General features: G+C 39.8%; 1 protein-coding gene across 1 annotated transcript in view; it reads right to left on the bottom strand.

Moving 5' to 3' along the window:
- The window catches only part of OSBPL10 (oxysterol binding protein like 10), a gene marked incomplete in the record, with an annotated part of 178,161 nt that overhangs the window by 35,529 nt on the left and 123,978 nt on the right, over nucleotides 1–18,654 (bottom strand). The window contains 1 exon segment of the mRNA XM_034760842.1: nucleotides 3,860–4,006. Within this exon segment, the coding sequence (XP_034616733.1) occupies nucleotides 3,860–4,006 (147 nt within the window).

The raw sequence follows: 18,654 nt of genomic DNA on the forward strand, positions 1-18,654 counted from the left end.
AGGGAGGAGGAAGCTGCTCCGGAGTCCAGCCCGGGACTTTCCTGCAGCCCTCCCAGCCGCTCGCTCTGCTCTGCCGAGGGAGGGGGAAATCCCGGACATTGTGAGTGCTTTACAAATTCCTCCCGGACGCTATTTTTAGCGCGAAAAGGACATGTCCGGGTAAATCCGGACGAATGGTAACCCTACATTAAAGTGCAGCCTAAAAACCTTGATCCAGCTAAAGCCTACACTGTGATCTACCAATGCAGAGCCATGAACCCACATGCAGCGCTTCTGATTGCTGTGAATGTCCACGTGACTGCAGGAGCCTGCTCTAGCAAAACCCGATGTAATCAGTGATGTCAAGTCAAGACAGCAAGTGCAATATAATCCTTCATTATGAAATGGGGCAGCACGTCTCATTCCAGCAGGGAGCACCTCTGCAACATTAAAGTGCTGCTATTATCTTCTTAGGAAACTTGAGTCAGTTTGTATGTAGCCAAAGCTAATATGCCAACATAAGAAACCAGTCCTTAGAAAAGGGAAAATATGCTGTTATCTTTCATATGGCTCAGGAATTTTATGATAAGTCTTTCAGGAGCAATTGCCACTAAGTATCATACAACCATTCCTAGTTTATGAAAGCAACTACAGAAAAAGCCCTGGTGAAGTAGGCACTGGGAAATTCCAAAACATTTAAAACTAAACTGAAGTCAAACATCTTTTGATTTTAACATCAACATCTGTCACAACTGGCTCCTGCAGACCAAAAAGCTGACCAGTATCAAAGTTACCTGGGATTTGACTTTTAGAGGAACGGTTAAAAATGAAATAAGTACTGTCACTAAATAAACTAGGCTTTGTTTCTATACAGGCTAAAGGAAGCCTCCCTGTATCAGTCAGCAATCTAGACAATTAAAAATAAATAAATAAAACCAACCAACCAGTCAGTACTTTTTTTTTTTTTTAAATTCACAAATGGTTAGAAAAGTGAGATGTGCCCATGGTAACACAATGATCTGACTGATACTCTTACTATTTGCATTCATGCATCATATACACTAAAAATGAACCTGACATGGCTAAACAAGTTTCTTATTCTTCATTCAGCATAAACATCTATATACACATACATTAACATTTTGCCAATATTAGGGTCAGATGCCATTCATCCGTGTGCTCGAAAGTTCACATAGCCCCCTGTAATACTCTGTCAATGTGATCTGAGATCAAGGTCAGAGAATAGATTCTTGTAACCTTCTTTATTTATTTATTTTTGCACACTTAGGAATATTTACATTGTTACAAAAAACAAACAACCCACAGCCTACAACAAATTATTATCCTTTGGGGCAAAAAATCCTAAGTATTTGATTCCCACAGTGGATGAGAAGTGGTTGATCAGAAAAGAAGATATTAATGTTTCACTTGATATAGCCTCAATTTAATGTTCCTCTCATTCATCCTATTTTGTATTTGGGGGTTTTGTGTGGCAGCACACATACAGAGAAGGGACTGGAAATTTAAAGAGAAATCCCCCATCACCATCTCTAAGAAGCTCAGAGATAGTTTGATATATTAGACTGAAATAGTTTTACTGCCTCCTCAGGTGTTTTTGTGGGGTGATAAAAGTCATCTAGGTTACCAAAAGTAGAAAATGGTTTACAAAATAGAAGGTGTTAACAGTGGAGGTCTATGAAGCTTCTAGATCTACTGTAAGATTCTGAATTCAAAATAGAAATGTTACAGCATTTATACCAGACCACTAAAGCTGAAGAGCCCTAAGAGGCTGAAGAATGCAAAAACCAACAAACAAAAATACAAATAGTATACAGGTCTAGGTGTTTCTCTCAGCTCTAAGAAATTGGAATAGAAGTAATTTAGAAATTAAGTGGTGAAACTTTGGTTGCACTCAGAAATAAACATTACTGGCAGTACAGGTATCTGATATTATTTTTGCAATGGATTAAAGGACTATTTAACCTTGAAGTTGTCTTGTTCATATTATTTTGTCTTATTATTTCCATCATTTTAGGAGAAGGAGGCATCTAAGCAAGTATATGAGGAAAGGATAGACCACACTGGGCAAATCCTTTATTTCAGAGAAAAATAATACAATGTAAATTAATAAAAATCTGTTTCTAAGATCAAAAGGAAAGCAAGCCAAGCTTTTTTGTATATCCACATGCCCTTGAGAAGAGCTCTCTTTCATAATTACTCTACCTTACAGACAACTCTCCGACCTTCCCATACTGCTTTTATTTGTGGAGGAAACAAGTCAGAATAAATTCACTTTACTTATTTCACTTCTTTGACAACAAACAACAACAAAAAGCTTTCTGTAAGGGTACTACTCCATGCCATTAGGAAAAAAAAATCCTCTCAAAGCCTATGTATCCACAAGAGATAAAATCACTAGAGTGTGGAATACAAAATTATTAACGGGAGGAAGTTCTCATTTTCAAACTATCTACAAATTTTCCAACTCTGCAGGGGCTTACAGAAAATCTCTCAGGTGACACCTCTACAACAAGATTCCTTTTAATGGGGGGAAGGAAAGCTCAGTGGTTTGAGCATTGGCTTGCTAAACCCAGGGTTGAGAGTTCAATCCTTGAGGGGGTCATTTGGGGATTTAGTTGGGGATTGGTCCAGCTTTGAACAGGGGGTTGGATTAGATGACCGCTTGATTCTATGATTTTTTTAATATTATATTATATATTATATTATATTTGAATGGTTTCAGAACAAAGGAATACACAAAGTGTAATCTTTTGTAATATGACTAACATGAAGAGTAGTTTTGTCCTGAGGGGCCATAATTTTGTTATAGTAGATTGCCTGAAGTCTTCATGTGATCCAAAGGTATCTGATACCAAAGTACTAATTTAACCCACCTTCCTTGTTCCTTAAATTGGAAGCCTTTAACTCCCAGTGTTCACTTTGTCTTTTTAGATGCAGGTGAAATGAAACTGACTATGGGCTTAATCCTGCATTTCTTGCACAGCCAATAAACCCATTGCTTTCATGGGTGTTTTGAATGTACAAAGAATGCAGGATTTTGCCCTGAATGAGCACTAAGAAAAGGCGATAAAGACCCTGGCCTTGCAAACATTTATGCACGTGAACAACTTTACTCACATGAGCAAACATACCAAGTCCAATGAGTCTACTCACACCATAGTCATAGGTGCTGGAACAATTTCTATAGTGGGTGGGCTGACAGCCATTAAACAAAACTGTAAACCCTGTCTCTGATGGAAACCACTTCAAAACAGGGGGTGCTGCTGCACCCCCAGCACCTATCAACATAGTTAAGGATGTGTAAGTGTTTACAAAATGAGGGCCCTAAAGAGAAAGACAGAAATTTTATCATGGCCTCTATTCTGCTCTTGATGACTATAATGGGACTAAAAGATTTGGTCAAATGAAACTGTGAGCTGCCCTGTGGAAACATTATACCACAATTCCAGATTCGTTTGGCTTAAACAGTCACTGTCCCAAATGCAATGTGAGGTCTTGTTTTGAAGCCCACAGTAAAGTCTAATTTTCTAAGACAAATACAAATCTGTAAAGCTCCTCCACCACTGCCTACAAACAAACATACATTTTCCTCTCCTTCATTTTCTGCAGTTCCTGCTGCTATAATTTGACATGAAAAGCCTGCCTAAGAAAGCTGATCACCCTCCATACTGCCCCAGGATGGGACCACACTTTTGAAAAGAAGCAAATCTATGAAAACTATTGCTTAAGAGTTTGCAGAATAAGTTGAGATCAGAAACAAAATAGTTTGGGAGGAAGAACTGATTTAGTAAGAAAGAATGAGTGACTAATATAGATAGATATAGATAGATAGATAGATAGATAGATATAGTGTGCCTACCCTGGTTAGATCCATGCCAAGTTTGAGCTGTGAGATGAGATGAAGAATTATGCTACGCTGATCTTCCATGACTCCTAAATCCTCCTCTTCATTATCTTCAGTATCCGTCATCTCATCTTCAACCAGGATCAACTCAGGAGCTGAATGCTAAAATGAAAACAATCACCAAGCATCACCAACTGGATAAACAAGTAGCAATATATGTCATGTACTTATGCATGTTTAAAAATGGGGATAGTTCAGAGCACCCAAGGGGGCCCTTCACAAAAATCCACTTAAGGCTGTACTGCAACTTTGATGTTTCAGTGGCAACAATGGTGATCATTAGCAAGTATTAATTCATAAATTATTATATAATATTTGTATTGCAGTAGTTCCAGTCAGCAACAGGGGCACATTGTGCGAAGTTCTGATACAGGTATACAAAAGCAAAATGCCTTCCCCTCCAGAAACTTCTTTTCTTTATCTATTAAACAACAAGCATAGTTGAGAATCAGCATCCTCAAGAGAGTTTCAATTTGCTAAACCACTCATGTAAATAAATATCTTAAGAAATCATAATATTAAGGACTAACTTCACATCATTTTTCCCCTCATTCATCCCAATTGCTCAACTCTGGAAATCACGGATCAAGTAAATTTTGAATAAAATGCTTATCAATGCTAATTGGACCATCATAGTCAAGAACTTTCTATAATGAAGGTAAATTAGAGTCTAATCAGAGGTATATACATTAATGTGAATTTTTCTGCTCGTTGCAGTGCTATGAATTCGTGGCATGGTGTTCAACATTTAGCTTGTTTGTGTTCAAGACACAGGAGCAATAGTATATCTGCCCATTTTCCACATATAACAGTTGAGAATTAACAAAAAACAGAAAAATTATGCCATCTCCTTCCAAAGTGTATGGTGTGTGGGGGAGTGGGGGGTGGAAGTATAGTAAATTCTGCAACAAAACATAACACTTTCTTACCTCTTAAATTACAATATATTCATAAACTATGTCTGGGTGGTAATTATTTAACTCAGTTCTTTTAATATGGAATTCACTCCCCTTGGTGGTTCATCAGAGCCAGAGTCTAACAAGCTTCAGGGCCAGGACATGAATTATTTGGGTTTGCTTTTACATGGTGGTTCTTTTTTTTTTGTTTGTTTATATTGCTGAAAAATTTACAAGACAGTTGTTCACATTTCTTAAGGCAGCACCAATGGTTCTTTACTGCTAACTCTGGTGTGTAGCTGTCTCTTATATATATTTAATTTTGTAAAAAAGAATATCACTGCTGCAACGACAGTTGCTCTATTATATAAATCCCTAAATAATTTTAAGGAATTACAAAAGACAGGTGGTGATGATTTTTACAGCAAAGCCTAAAACATTCCAAGCAAAAGAGAAAAAAAACTGACATTCTGCTTCTTCTTTTATTGTACACAGAATTGGATTTTAAAACAATTTGCTCGGAAGACAGTCTATAATCATGCTAGAGCCAAAAATCCCTCACCTGGCTTACAATATTAACATATACAAAGCGGGTCTTATTTACCAGTATTCTACTGGCTAGTCATTATTATGTATAGATGTTTCCATGATTTGGATCAGGCTTTTTTTTTTTTTTTATTGAATGCATGTTTCAACAGCTGTCCTCCAATATAAACCATTACTAGAAAATCTCTGAACTCAAATTAGCTATGTTAATTTCATCTGGTGAAACACCACTAGAACACAGAGCAATTAAAAAGGTTCTCTGTAACTACTCCATCTAAAAAACACTATATAATTCCAAACCTGGTAAACTATAACCTTAACAACTGTGGAGGCTTTTGAAAGGGCAAAACAAGCACTTTTCAACACTCAGAAAAATGTATAGCATGATAACTCACCCACCACTAATCAACTAATGCATGATTGACAAATTCAGTTTCAGTATGTTAGCACATAATCTGACAACACTTACTATACGTGATCTAATTCCATAATCATATAGTAGATGCAGAATGCTGCAGCCCTACGCTGTTATGTACGTAACTGAATTTCATCTGGAGGGGCTGTGGGGAGGGGTCTTCAGAACTTACAGTAGACGTTTCTACAGCAGGCTTGCCTTTCATCCAGCTTGACCTCATCAAGAGTACTGTGCTACCGTTATCAGTACTGCTGCTCTTGCTGCTAGCTCGGTTAATGGCAAGCAAGCTAGAGCTGGAATTAGTAGTACTAAGAACAGGCAACAGAACCTCCCCCCCCCCCCCCCCCCCCCCTTTTTTTTTTTAATTTCAATTGAGTTTGAAAGAGTGTGCTGATGTCAATCTGCTGCCTGCATTTCTAGTCACATGACACTGAAATCTGTCGGCTTAACTGCAAATAATTCCCACTGAAAAGATGCTGCTGCTGTTTCCTGAAGGATATCCCAGGGGGCAGCTTTCTGCTTGTATTTTTTTAAAGTTTCCCCAAGCGCACATGGGCAGACAACAGCCTAGCAGGAGAAATATACTTATCTTTCATTTGACAGACTAGTAGGTAACAAGCTCTCAAGCAACACCAAAAAACTGTAACTAAGCTTTCAGTTAATAGAATACTGACAGCCATGCAACCCTCAACAGTCAATGAAAAATTACAGACTACACTGGACAACAGATTAAATTACTGATAGAATATATTGAGACTTTTCTTTTGAAAATTATATATTCCTCCAAGTACACAGTTTTCAGATTTTCATTCTTCATCAATTCAAAAATGTTACTAACCAAATATCAACTGGCTACTGTTTCTGTTCCAATTTAGTGCAATGGTACAACACTGTAAAATGATATTTGCCTACTCATTTAGGGTATTTTTTTTTAAATGAACAAGAATTCTTTTCCTGCACATCATTGTTAAGTTGAATGAGTAGATTTTTGAACCTGGGATTCTACACTTTTAAGGGCGACTTTGAAGGTACAGTCCATAATTAAGGCTATGTTTTAGTCACCGGTATTTTTAGTAAAAATCATAGACAGGCAGTAAACAAAAAATCATGGCCTGTGACCTGTCCATGACTTGTACTATATACTCCTGACTAAATCGTGGGGGGGCCCCCCCGCTGGTGAGGGGGAGGGAGTTGGCGGGGCTGGCAGGCTCCCTACCTGACTCCGCGCCTCCCCAGTAGCAACGACATCCCCCTCCCTTAGCTCCTAGACAAAGGCGAATCCAGGCAATTCTGCACACTGCCTCTGCCAAGAGCGCTGACTCTGCAGCACCCATTGGAACCGTGGCCAATAGGAGCTCCAGGGTGCAGTGCCTGCAGGTGGAGGCAGCACACAGAGCTGCCTGGACATGCCTCTACCTAGGAGGTGAGGGATGTCACTGCTTCTGGGGAGCGCCCCCCCTACCCCCAAAGTAAGCGCCACCCAGAGCCCTCACCCCTTCCCGGGCCCCAACCCCCAGCCCTGAGCCACCCACCCAAACTCCTGCTGCTGCTGCTGGGGGAGGGGAATGCGGTGACCTGACTTCCCCAGCAGCAGCCAGTGCAGCTGGCCCAGGGGCTGCCTGAGCTCCTCAGGCAGCCTCCCGGCCAGGCGCACCAGCCACTGCAGAAATCACAGAGGATTTCCATACATTCAATCCATAATCAATACAATTTTCAATGTCACGTGAAACTAGTAGATTATGCTTAATATTAAAAAAACCCTAACATTTCCCTAATTCTTTTTTAGAATATTAACCTTTCCTCAGTGGCATGAGAAGAATTTTTATAGTGGGAGTGCCGAAAGCCACTGAACAAAACTATAAACCCTATATATGATGGAAACCACTTCAAGCCAACCCCTGTACCAGCACCCCTGCTCGTCCTCACACCACATATGCAGAGACAGACTACAGTTTACAGTGAAAATGAAGAGCCCCCAACTTTGTAAACTGCTCTAAAAATAAAGTGTGTCAATATTAACCTTTTATCCAGAGTGATCAGTAATGAAACCATGGAACTATTTTAGTTTTCTACTCCTTTTCATTCTTTGCTAATGAAGGTTAAAAACCCAGCCAACCAGGTGCCATTTTCATTACAGAAAGTGAACTGCAGTCCTCTTCGGTGCAATAAGCCACATCCTTTAAATACTGTTTCCTAAGTGTAGGTGAATTGCCTATTAAGTGCCTTGAACATACAGAAGACTTTTAAAATAAATGCGCCAGCAACATTTCTCCAAAAAAGTACTTGGTGAAGCTGTTATTGTTTAACCAGATTCTAGGGCATGTGTGCATACAGCCACAAAACAAAAGTACGTTGCATCAATAAAACGTTAATAGCCAATCAGGTTTTTATTCTTTATCTTCCAACAAAACAAACACACAATTGAGTATAAAACTTAGAATTAACCATTCAGCTGAGCACAGAAGATTATAGCAATTGATTATCCTTTTAAATGGCAGCTCCTCTAAATAATTAGAGTACAGTATGTGAATGATCAATTTACAGGAAAGAAATTAATTGAGAGAACACTAACATGCTCTATACTTGTTCTCCAATGGACAAGACAACCTCAACCCCTATAATTTTCAAAGTATGCATTAAAGTTATTGAGCTGCTCAGCTCCACAGCTGTCAAATTAGGGGAAAACATTACAACAGCGAACAGTGCTTGGTCACTACCACTGCTAGAGTGAAGTACAACAGCCTTTCTATTACACGTGCATATGTCTAACCGGTTCTCAAACTGTGGGTTGCGACCCCTGATGGGGTCGCCAAGCCTGGCATTGGACTTAGCGTGGCCTGGGGTCAAGGTCTTCAGCCCTAGGTGGCAGGGATCAGGTTACAGCCCCCTTCCCCCGCCCACCTTGGGCTAAAGCCCTTTGGCTTCAGCTTTGTCCCCCCCACCTAAGTTGGTGGGGCTCAGGCTTGGGCCCCACCATCAGGGCCGGCTCTACCATTTTTGCCGCCCCAAGCAAAAAAAAAAAAAGCCTCCTGGACTGTGCCGCCCCAAAAATGGACGAAATGCTGCCCCTTAGCAGCACATGCTTCCTCCGCTGGTGCCTGGAGCCAGTCCTGCCCGCCACTCAAGGAAGTGGGGCTCAGGCGGTCTCAGGGTTCAGTCCCCACTCCTGAGGTCATATAGTAATTTTTGTTCTCAGAAAGGGGTCTCAGTACAATAAAGTTTGACAACCCCTGGTCTAACCTAACTCAAAAAAGACAAACCAAAGCTTACAATAGTGGGGATGAAATATTAAAGAGAACTTACCTTCCCAAAAAATTTCTAGAAGATGATACGTGAAAAATAACAGGTTATTTCTAGCAGTCCTATTTAAGGTTTAAAGCTTATTTATTTAATTTTTAAGTAACCAAATACTTTTTAGGCCTCGCTCAATATTAATATCTTTTAGGTTCAATTGTAGCAGATTTATGAAAATGCACTTTTTTGAAGGAGAATCATTTTTAAAACACTCAATTTAATTAAAAAGGGGATTGTTTCATTTAGAGAGGTCATCTGTTAAGACAAGGAATTGACATTTTAACTAATGGACTTGGTCAAGAAACATCAATTCTCTTTCTAAGAGATGAAATCAGTAAGTAAAAATTCCTTCAAATAAGTACACTGTCTACCAAAATAATCATCATCATCATCATCAGGAAGAGTGCACTTCCATAGGTGGTAAATAAAATCCATATAGCCAATGGCAGATTTTCTATAAGAGGAAAAAAATCTCGTTAATCCTCCACTCCACTAAAAAAATCTCTCAAGTCTGGATTTTTCAAATTCTGATGACAGTCTCATAACTGAATTTTATAGGTGGTTAGTTCTTTTGGAGTAATCAGTTTCAGGACCAAGTTTTCAAACATGGACTCCAAAACCATACAGGCAAATTGTCTTTAGAATAAATTGGGTAACTTTATGAACCACCATGACAGGGGGCTTCACTTTTTTTTTTTTTTTTTGGCAGTACAATATGGTAACAAAATAAGGGCAATGCACATTTAAGGCTATATATGCAGAGGCTTCATATTAAAGTAAGGAGACAATTGTCATTGCTATACCTGGACCACTATCTTCAGTTCTTCTAGGTACTTCTCTATTGGAAAGATATAGACAAACTAGAGGAAATTCCAAGGAGGACATAAAATGATTAAGGGGGCTGAAGGACTGACTTACGAGGTGAGACTGAAGAGCTAAATATGCACGGTTTAGCCCAGTAGTGAGTGATGAAAGGAAAGAAGAACAAATATTTGAAGGGTATAAATGGTAAGTATGATGAAAATTTAGTGTGGCACAAGGGAATATAACCAGGAGCAATGGGATGAAACTAACAGAAGCGAAGTTTAGGGTAATGATCATGATTTCTTGACAGTAAAATATATTAGGATTTTAAGTAATTTCCCAAGGGAAGTAGACTCAAGAGATGAGGCTTCCACATTTAAAACTAGATTGGGAAATGCACTAGAATATATACTGTAGTGAACACTCACACATGGAGAAGGATGGACTAAATTACTCACAGGTTTTGTCTACAGTGGGAAATTACATCTTGTTTAATTACACTGTTAAACACAATTTAGCATTCAGTGTAGGCAAGGACTGCCATGTTTAATGATGAGTCAACTGGTCATAGCTAGCCTCAACCAGTAAACCTTAAATTCAATGTAGACAAATAGTCTTTTACATCTCTAATTTTTCATTCTGAATTTCATTCTGTTCATAATAGAGGTTTGCCAGCAGCGTTCATCACTTGCATATGTGACAGCGATTAAAACTCACAGGCCAGATTCTTGGCTGGAAGTCCACAGAGCTATGCTAATTTACATTAGCTGAGAAATTAGTCCCATACATTAGTCACCACTGTCAGTGCCAGAATTAGATTCCTTTTTCTACAGTAGATTATATTAACAGCACCTTTAGACATATCGATTAACCAAAAAACATTACTTCTCAGTGGGTTTGTCACTAATTGCATATGCATCTCTGTGAGCAACTTGTCAGCTTCTTTTCTTGTCTGTATTTATACCTTCCAATCATTTAAACATATTCGTTACCAACTGAGGCATGTGCATGATGAGATAATATCCATCAATGCACTGTACCCTTATTGACAGTGAGTTGAATGAGCTAACCCATCATTTGAGTCTCAGGTGTAGCTTGTTCAGAAAGTTCAATCTAGTAAATGATCTTATGTAGGAACTAGCTTGTCAGTGGGTGCTAAAGGGAAAAAAAATCCAGACAGACTAATCAAACAAAAATTATTTCTCAAAATAAAAAAAATCTGACTATGAAGACAGTGTCCCACACCTCAAATCCATCCTACAGCCACAAGTCATGGTAAGTATTACTAACACTACCCAAGGAGTACAACTCTCCTACCACGATAGAAACTATTTAAATCACTGATTTTAAACATGATTTAAATCAGCAAACAGAAAACCTTAATCTAAATGATTAATTTTAATCACCTTTTGCATTTATACTTTTTAGTTACTTTCCTAAAGAAAAGTTGATTCTCATTGGTTGGTAACCATTAAAACATGTTGATTTTCAACCAAATATACTCTTTACACTAAATTTGGTGCTTCTTTTTGTTAACCAGAAGGACACACTATATCAGGGGTCGGCAACCTTTCAGAAGTGGTGTGCCGAGTCTTCATTTATTCACTATAATTTAAGGTTTCGCATGCCAGTAATACATTTTAATGTTTTTAGAAGGTCTCTTTCTATAAGTCTAACTAAACTATTGTTGTATGTAAAGTAAATTAGGTTTTTAAAATGTTTAAGCAGCTTCATTTAAAATTAAATTAAAATGCAGAGGCCCCCCGGACTGGTGGCCAGGACCTGGGCAGCATGAGTGCCACTGAAAATCAGCTTGCGTGCCGCCTTCGGCGCACGTGCCATAGATTGCCTACCCCTGCACTTTATCTATACACATTTATTTAACAAATTAGATAGCTTAATTTATGTTTATTCAGATGCCTAAATTTTTCTCTTTTTTAGTATCTTTGAAAATTGTGACTGACGCATTTCTTATTTACTGGATGATAGTTTTTACCTGCGATTTGAGTCAAGCTCCATTTGGAGAGAAATTCAAATCAATTAAAAATGCACAAAACCAAACTTTTTTAATTAAATAAAATGACCTTAAGTGTGCTGGATGCATGAGAAAAAAGCTTATCAGAATAGATTTTGCATAAAAAAAATCACTGACTTATTACACAGTTTATATATTTATCTGAACTCTTTATCTGTAAATTGAACTGATGGTTTCTGGTCACCATGTCCTTCAAGCTCTAGAACTAGTAGCTTTCATCCTCTTACATCTACTTGTTATTCATAGATTGGAACAGAAAAAACAAGCGTTCCTGCTTTTTCAACTCTCAATTGGTTTCTAACTTTGAACTTGTCACTGAACTAGTTGTATAAACTGAAATGAAGAAAATATTCTCTGCACCTAGAGAAGAGGCTACTGCTGTCAAATGCTGGTTTAGCACTTTAACAAAGTCTAGTTCCAGGTGCTTAGCCAATGACTTTCACCAGTTCAGTGGTTTGACTTCTATAAAACTCGGCAGCAAATGTGTACTGCTTAATCTGATTTTTTTTTATTTAATTTAAAATTATTTTAATTTATTATAATAAGTTAAGGCTTTCACATAGGTTGTTCTTGTCAAACAATTTTAAATAGATTTATTTTTGAAAAATAAATACAAAAATTCTGATTTTTTAATTATTATTATTTTACAAAGTCGTTGATATTTATCCACCGTCTCCTACTCTGAAAGTGCTTCTGCCCTTTAGCAGACACACAAGTTTCACCTTATTCAAAGGGTGGTCAGCAGAGTCTTGTGGGATAAAACGAGTCTCTCACACATAAGCCTCTTTCATCTCAACAGTATTTCAAATAAAATGGAACATAACACTCTTCTAAAATTAATGATAGCAGATTAGGGAAAGAAGAAAGGGAAGGAGCGGGAAGAATAGTGCTACAGGGAACTCAGACCAATTACTCCAAGCTTCAACAGTGACCTCCATCCCACTGCAGCCCTGCTGGGCTCCTCTCCTTGGTAACCTTTTGATCTGCCACCGGAAGGCAGAAAGAAAAGAGTGGACTGGGGTAAAATTTTCAACATTGTCTACGTGATTTAGGAGCCTAAATCTCACTTTCAACAGTGACTTGGTCACACACTTTCAATGAGACATTGACTCTCAAGTGCCCAAGTTGCTTTTGAAAAAGGCACTCTGGAACTTTTACCATCATGGGTAAGGCTGCGAGTCTTTCACAGAGGTCACGGATTCCATGACATTCCGGGACCTCCATGACTTCCGCAGCTGCAGCGGCTGACCCCAGGGTGGCCAGAGAAGCTGGGGCAGCCCTGGGGCCGGTGGCACCAGCCACTGCTCTGGTGGGCCCATGTAACTGGTCCCAGGCGTTGCCCCGGAGCAGCGGTCTGGGAGCCACAGCTGGACCCCGGGCCGCCCTCCACCCCCAGGAGCAGCAGCGACCACCGGAGTACCCCACCCAGCAGCAGCGTCCACTGGAGCACTCCCCCCGCCTCCCAGCACCTAAGATTTAGGCATGGGTATTTTTAGTAAAAGTCACAGACAGGTCACTGGCCATGACTTTTTCGTTATTGCCCATGACCTGTCCGTGACTTTTACTAAAAATACCCGTGCCTAAATCGTAGCCTTAATCATGAGCTTATGGAGGCTACAGACCTAGAGCAATGTTTTCACAGCCCACACATCCTGCCTTACCATAAAAAGATCTCCTAAAGGAGGCAGTGGAGTAAGGTAGATGACTCAACTGATATATTTAAAACTCCAGTGATATCCAGGGCCTGATTGTCCATATCACCGCATACTCCATTTGCTATTCCCAATAAGGGAGCAATTTTTCAGCAGAAAGATTATTTTTCAAAATGAAATATTTAAAAAGCTCCCCTTAAGAGTTTCCTTATACATTTTGTTTCCAGGAGCTTAATCATAACATGCTAGGCTTGCTGTATGAGAGTCAAAATTAAACTTGACCTTATAAAAAAAAATGGTTAATATTAAGCAGCCAACAGACTAACTGGACTGGGGGAAATTGCAATTAAAAAAATGTAAGTTACTATTTACAAAGAATGGAGGTATGAAATCTGTAGTTGGAATCTTGGTTAAAGACAGAGAATCTGATTTTCCTTTTACTTATACCAAAGTAAATTAGAAGTCCACTGCAGGATTCACACAGGCATAAGAAGAACCAGGTCCAACTTGAGCATATGAAAATATTCATGAAGTCTAATTCAAATTCCTGAAATTCCTGAAAATATAGGTTTTTAGCTTCTTATAATTAATTGCTTTTATTCAGTTCTGATAAATGTGACTCATCTCCAAATACAAACGTTTTCCTATTTAAATAAAGTTCTTTACCAAACTTCTAAGCATCTAGCATTACTTTTTCCACTAAAATTAAAACTGTAACTCTAGGTTCATTTGGGAGCATGAATGAGTCATGACATATATGGTGACATTGTCACAAGATAAAAGTTTATTTTTTCCAGATATTCTAATGACTGAAACTCCACCCAAAGGACGATTTCCTTAAGTTCCATTTCCTGCCAAATACAGGTGATAGAATGTAATGTAGAAGTATCAAAAATAAAACTAACATTTGAGAGAATTTCCCTGTACATCCACGAGCTGCAAAGGATCTTGCAAGACCCTCAAATTGGAAATCTGAACTGAAAAACAGTAGGTGTACTCTCTCAATCAAGGAGGCTAATCAGATGCAAGATTTAATCTGGTTACTTCCCTCAGCCTACCAATGTTATCTATAACTTCTCTGGGTTAGACTTCTCCGGGCCATCATCCAGGCCACACTCTCGCCCAGTTCTTGTGCCAGAATTCCTTTCCATCACTATTGCATTTTGTGTTGCTGTTATTTCTATAAAGATGGAGTGGCAAAAAGTATACTGTGTACATTCCTGATCTCAGAAGTCTCCAGCTAAATTAAATCTGATCTGTTTCAACCTTGTGTATCCTTGCCTAGTTAATCTGTCAATTTTATTTTATTTTGACCCAGCATGAGTATGTATACTTCCCCACCCAGTATAATCTTGTACATTTCACAGCTTCTTTGCCATTAGTATTTGAAAAAGCAGGGGTTGTAAATTTAGGATATTGCTTACTCTAAACTCTAATATACAAAAATGCTTCTCAGTACTGTATGCCCTTAAGAACTCAATACAAACATTTTTAATCAGAGTTGCCATCAAACAAGGAGAAAAAAAGGCAGCAGCAGAGATAATAAAGATGATCAAAGAGAAAAGCCCTACAGGCTTGTCCTAAATTAAAGAAAGAAAAACCTTAGAGATAAACGCACATTGTTTACCATAAAATACACTTTCATGATAATCTACACAAACAAGAAAATTAATACAATATCATGCAACAGATATTTTGTAAAAATGTATTTTCTAAGATGACACTGCCACTAGCGAAGAAAACAAATCTCCTTCTAGATGTGGACAGATTTGCTTTGAGAATCAAATTTTTAAAAGTAGATGCCCATAAAAAACAGCAGCTGGAGTTATTGGAAATGGAAAACAGTTACTCAGACCATATAAAAGCAAACATAGTATATCGGTATAGCAAGGACAGCATAAAAGCAATCCATGTCTTACTTGAATAAGCCCTTGTCAGTGGTGGAATCCCCAAAGCTCTAACATTTTTTTTTTTTTAACCTGAGGAATACTAATGAAGAAAACGGTAACTTGCTCAGTCTCCAGACTGAACAGCAGTCATTTCTTATAAGGATGTGCTTCCTTTAGCTAGTCACAAATCACTGCCTCCACAGTTTTCATGACCCACAAGCAAGACAAGTAAAGAGCTTCATAAAGATCCAAGAAAATATTTCTACCCTTTCTAGATTAAGTTGAAAACTGCACTGGCATGTTCATGGATTGCCTGTTATAATTCTAGAAAGTATCCTAGAATAGCAAGCTTGTCCTGTCTAATACCACAGGTGTAAAAACAGGAACTGAATTGAAACAACCGTCTTTGATACTGAAGGTGTGATAGGGTCTTGAGAAAGAGTGAGTGGAAAGAGTCCAACAGAATGTGGACCGATGCAGTGCCTTTTACAGTGAAGATTTCACAGTGCTTTATAGTAAACTAGATGCAGCTGAGACAGTGTTTTAGCTAAGCACCACAGCCACGACAGCTCTCAGCAACCAGCATGAGCAGCAGAACCCATTTTATTTCAAGGGAAAGTGTTAGCCAGAACACTAGGGTTTCCCCATCAACTTTACATCTGGATAACCTCCAGAAATAGGCAGGAGGGATTTCTATCGTCTCATCCAAATTAAGCTCTTTGGATCAGGAATAGTCTTTCATACCTTTGTATGGCTATTGGCAGTATTTTTCAGCCTTGATTTATTAGACTGGAGATGTCTAATAAAAAGTTTCCCATTTTGGATTAAATATTTTTAATTTCTTTTAAATAAACCTATAATCTTTATTTAAAAAGCTTTACTTTCTTGTACACCGCACTGCCTAATTCCCATCCTTCATGAGCAATTTGTCTCTCCCTTCTACTTGAACCTCCACATCTTCCCCTTCCTCCCCCCATGCTGCCTGGAACTGCCTCCCATGTCCAGTCTGACAAGGTGGATGAGGTAATACCTTCTACTGTATGTCGTGGTCCCTTATCCAGTGTGATAATCAATCAACTTCATGCTCCCTAAGCCTTACTTCTTTCAGCTAGCCTTACACCACTAACATCATTCTCAGACATGCCATCAAGTCTTGCTCTTGCTGTCCAACCTTAAATTCTTAAAATGTAACTCCTCAAAATATAGTCCACCCTACAACTGAAACAAAAATAGAGCATTTACAGAAAAAAAAATCACAGCCTTTTCCTGTTGAAGTCCATGGCCCACCTCCTTTGTCTGCAATTTCTTGATGTGTAGGTCTAAGTTAGCTTCCCAGGGAAGTTTACTTGAGGGAAACAGAGTATGAATTATGGAGGAGAGACAATAATAAATGCAGGGTATGAAATGAACAAGGAGGGACAAAAGAGGAAATGATGGGGTAGACTGAATGCAGTAAGAGGGGGAAGAAATACACCCAAAGGTTTTAAACTTTATTCAAGCCACCATTCATTCCACACACACACAAAAGTTGGACAGAACATTGATCTCTGAGAGGAGGGGCTCCTTGGTGAGATGGATGGAAAGGCTCCTACCTCCACTCATATTTAATCCTAGTGCTCAGGGTGGATTTATGCCACCCTGTTATACTCCTACCACTGCCTGAGGAGAGGGAGGAAAAGAGAGAAAATCATTGACTCACCAAGAGAAATATCACACATGGAGCTGCACAAAATGTTGGCGCTATGGGGATAGTGTAACAGGGGAACAGCCACGGGTGGGCCTGGGTGGGCTGCAGTCCACCCATTTCACTTCTAGGACCACCCAAATTGGAGACAGAGCCCCCCAAATCCACAGGCTGGGACTCCGAACCCCAACTCGGGGTCTGTCCGCCCGCCCCGTCCCTCTCCTGCCAGTGCCTCGTGCTGTTGACCTAGTGGGTCTCCAACCCCAGCTCTAGCCCCACCCAGACCCACCCCCAGTCTCAGTGGGAGTGAGTCATTCCAGGTGTGGGGGGGGGGGGGTCGTGGGGGCAGGGCTAATGAGGCGCCAGAGACCTGGCAGCAGAGGGACACATCTGGCCAGACACCAAGCCGGGATCAGGATGCGTGGGCAGAGCTCAAGCCCAGGTGGGGCACCTCTCCGCCCCATGGGCACACCTCATAGCCTGTGTGCACCAGACAGCCTCATCTTCTGGTGCCTGAGCTGTAAGGGTGAGCTGAAGATGGCGTGGGGAGGCAGACCCCCATCCTTCCTGCCCTCTCCCTTCATTGGCCACCCACCTGAAAATCGGGGCCCACCCAGTTTTCCTGTCCTAGTTACGCCACTGTAGTGTACTACGTAGTAAAACATGGTAATTTTCACTTTGCTAATTTGGCAAACCCAATAATTCAAGTTGAGACAGCAAACACCTGATTTTTCAGAGTACTTAGAATTATACAGCACTTTGTATGTTCAAAGACCAACTTCCATTGAGTTCAATTGCAGCTCTGAGTGCTCAGCCAACAATTCAGCAGATCAGACCCTAGTGTCTGATATCAGAAAACGAGGAGAACACAGTTATTGACCACCTATAAAAAAGTTTGGTTTACGTGACTTGCCCAGCATCACGCAGTAACGCTGTAGCCGAGGCAGGGATAAAATCCAGTTCTCCAGGGCAGTATTCAGCTGCCTTAACCATGAGACCACCCTTTCTCTTCCTGAAATCCCCTGCCTCATTCACTATTCACTTTCCAGCCTCTGCAACAAGTGAGACAGGGCTCCTACAGACAACAGCCTCTTTCAGTACACAACCCTGATCCATCCTCAGAACAGGCCCAGCATAGTCCAGTGGAAAAAATAGTATGTGATCATGTAATTTAAGACTGTATCATAATGCTTATAGACAAGGGGGATGAATTATGGTTGGACAGACAACCCCAATTCTGGCATATCCTAACTTTTGAATGCTTGACTTTGCAACGTTAATGTTCTTTAAATGTAATTGTGTGTGTAATTTCCTAGTTGGATTTTTTTAAAGCAAACTGAAAAAAGAAATTCCATCATGTGGCATTATACTGACACCCAGCTGGTCATTGGCAAGTCTGGGTCCCCCTCAGCCGGGGAGTCTCTTACCCACAAAATGCATGAGCCGGTGATGCCAGGAGTTCTCAGCAGACTCCCCTGCACTCCACCCTATAGCAACAGATTCCCTGTGCACCAGGTTGCAATAACATTTGGCCT

This window comes from Trachemys scripta, chromosome 2 (assembly GCF_013100865.1).
Source record: "Trachemys scripta elegans isolate TJP31775 chromosome 2, CAS_Tse_1.0, whole genome shotgun sequence".
Lineage (NCBI taxonomy): Eukaryota > Metazoa > Chordata > Testudines > Emydidae > Trachemys > Trachemys scripta.